Below are 2644 nucleotides of genomic sequence, written 5' to 3' on the forward strand. Positions count from 1 at the left end.
CACTCTCTCTCTCCCTCCCTCCCTCTATCTATCTTTTTATCACCGCGTCTGCCTGCGTGTGTATGTGTGTGTGTGTATATATGAGGCGTCACTCTGGGAGACGCCTTTGCGTGTCCTTGGACGAATATTCCTCTACGAGTCCTTCGAGTCGGCAAAGACAGATCCTCGTCGAGTGGACGCGAAACGAAGAGAAGAATAGGAGAAGAAAGGGGTGAAGGAATAAAAAGCCAGCCCATTCAAAATTTCTCCAGGGCAGAGATTTCCTTCGGGGCCAGCGAGGACGTTTTACCTCGCGAAGACCAGCAGATTGGATGATGTGGGCGCTTCTCATTTTGGCTGGATTTCTGAGCGGTTGGTGGGGCGCACTAGCATTGGCCACGACGGCACCCACAGCCACCACTGCTGTTGTTGCTGTTCCAACTCCTGCTCCTGCGTCCTCCGCAAGCGTCGCGACGTTCAAAGCCATCTTCGGCACGATGGGCATCTCAAGAGGATCCCAGACGAAGACGCCTCAGGAGGATGGGGCCATGTCGAACCGCTTGGCCAATGCCCTTATCCCCGTGGGCCTGACGCTCGGCAGGGGAAGTTCCTGGTCGCGGCACCCGACCCGGTCACGCATCCTTTCTCTTCTGGGGAATCTTGAGCCTTACGCGTATCACCGGCCTATCGAGGCAATCGAGGCAATCGAGACAATCGAGACAATGTGGACCTCCCTCCCTCGGGAGAGCTCCCTCGCGGTCCTCCCGGAAAAACGCGAGCAACCGGACGTTCGTGGGCCTGAGGCAAGGCATCATCGCCGCCCCCCCAAACCCATCAGCGCCGACGACTTTCACAGTTATCAGCCAACGCCAACAAATTCAGGATTCGCTACGTACCGTCGGAGCTTCGCATCGCAATTTCAAGAGCATGCAGGCATTTCTCCAATGACGCATACGATGCCAAATTCTCCGGCAACTTCGAAGTACAGTAGTGTCTTGGAGTCGTGGTTCACGAGGAACCAGCGACCACAGGACAGATTGAGTCGAATGCTCCAGACGGAATCGTCAATCGAGCGGCCGAGGATGATGAGATCGGTAAGCCAGAGACAGAGACCGAGGCAGAGGCAAAGACAGAGGCAGCAGCAGCACCATCATCACCAACAGCCACAACCACAAGCACAGCAGCAGCAGCAGCAGCAGCAGCAATCGAATCGAGGGAAGAATCGCACGAGGGCCGAGTCGGCTTCGAGGAAGGGACCACAATGTCGTAACAAACCATGTCGCAGACAGAACTGGTGTCCTGACGTGGACGTGGGTAACAGAGCCTTTCTCGCACCGACTGTTTTCGAGGGCAAGGTCAGAAGCATGTCCTCCGCGAGGAAACCAGACTTGAACTATTCAGTGACCTTCGAGGTGAAGCAGGTGTACAAGAGTCAGTCGGGGTTTCAACCCCTGCAGAAGAACGACAACGTGAGGCTGCACTTTCGCAACAAAACGCCGGGCAAGTCGACATTGTGCAGCCCCGAGGTAGTTCATAGCAATCAGAGTGGGATGGTGAGGGCCAATATTGAAAAGGGTAAAGTGTACCTAGTGTTTGTGAACCGTGTGGGACCTAGAAACTTTACCATTCTCGGCGAACCAGTAAGTCGCAGTAAAAAGAACGAGCAAGCGGTTCAGGCAGTTGTTCGACCAGACTATGGTAAGTCCTATCGATTGGCTTTATACATTTCTTTCGATGATTCGCTCGACTCGCGCAGCGCCGATTCATTCAACCGGCAGGACCCTTACTTCCGATTTATAGTCCTCGAAAGATCGGACGTCCCGGCGCTGCGTGCAGCCAATTGGGATGCAAGGATGAGGGGTGAAGCTGTGCTGTATCTTGCGATTTTCCATGGCAGTTGGATTCTCACGCTGTGACCTAATCGCTTACTCGAAACAATCGAGAATACGTGTCAGATTAAATTCATTCGATCTGGACCACATAGTAGTTGTTAACCCGTGGACGGCAACTCCACTTATTGCAACATAAAATGTAATTCAAATTATTAATTATCCAAGTCCAGAGTAGAAGACTCTCTGTGTCAACTCACAATTAGTAGACTCCCAGTACATAACAATTATATGCTCAAATGTAGCCCCAAAATTTGACTTACTTAAAGAAGGGCTTGACACTAGATGAAAGCATCAGCCTAGAGAGAATTGCAACGAAAAAGATATTTACGTAAGCAAGGTTCCGAAGAGTCTGACGAGGCAAGCCTCTAATCTCTGCAGGAAGAGGAGAAAGAGAGAGAGAGAGAGAGAGAGAGAGTGAAACGGGGGTGCCAGCTGATAAGAATGAACACCGCGGCGTCCTACAGGTGGAAAATCTAATAGAGCAAAGAGGTAAACGCCAAGTAAAACGCGAGGCAAAGATCGGGAATGCATCGATCGGGCGGTTCGTTGATCCGGTGCAAAAGCGGGTCCACTGCCGGCCCTTCCAGTTGCCGGTGACTAAGCCAGACGGGGAGGGGGGGGGGCCGAGACGTCAATTATAAGGCCTTAATCGGAAACCCGTCCTTACTTCTGTTGGCTTACAGCGAGCCACGGGGAGAGAGAGAGAGAGAGAGAGAGAGAGAGAGAGAGAGAGAGAGAGAGAGAGAGAGAGAAGGGAGAGAATAGCGAGAGAG

At 52.5% G+C, this 2644-nt stretch overlaps 1 protein-coding gene across 5 annotated transcripts in view; it reads left to right on the forward strand.

Moving 5' to 3' along the window:
• Nucleotides 1-6: 6 nt before the first annotated feature.
• LOC107272866 (protein vein) overlaps nt 7-2644 on the forward strand; it is a 59948-nt gene continuing 57310 nt past the window's right edge. For 4 of the 5 annotated variants that reach the window (XR_001539074.2, XR_001539076.2, XM_015750463.2 and 1 more), the window contains exon 1: nt 7-1677. Coding sequence is in view for 3 of the 5 variants with exons in the window: in XM_015750463.2 (XP_015605949.1) it covers nt 312-1677 (1366 nt within the window). In the remaining 2 variants the exon portion in view is untranslated. The remainder of the gene's footprint in view (nt 1678-2644) is intronic. The other variant, XM_025090125.1, reaches the window with a different exon arrangement.

This window comes from Cephus cinctus, unplaced genomic scaffold (genome assembly GCF_000341935.2).
Source record: "Cephus cinctus unplaced genomic scaffold, Ccin1 Ccin1_scaffold1303, whole genome shotgun sequence".
Lineage (NCBI taxonomy): Eukaryota > Metazoa > Arthropoda > Insecta > Hymenoptera > Cephidae > Cephus > Cephus cinctus.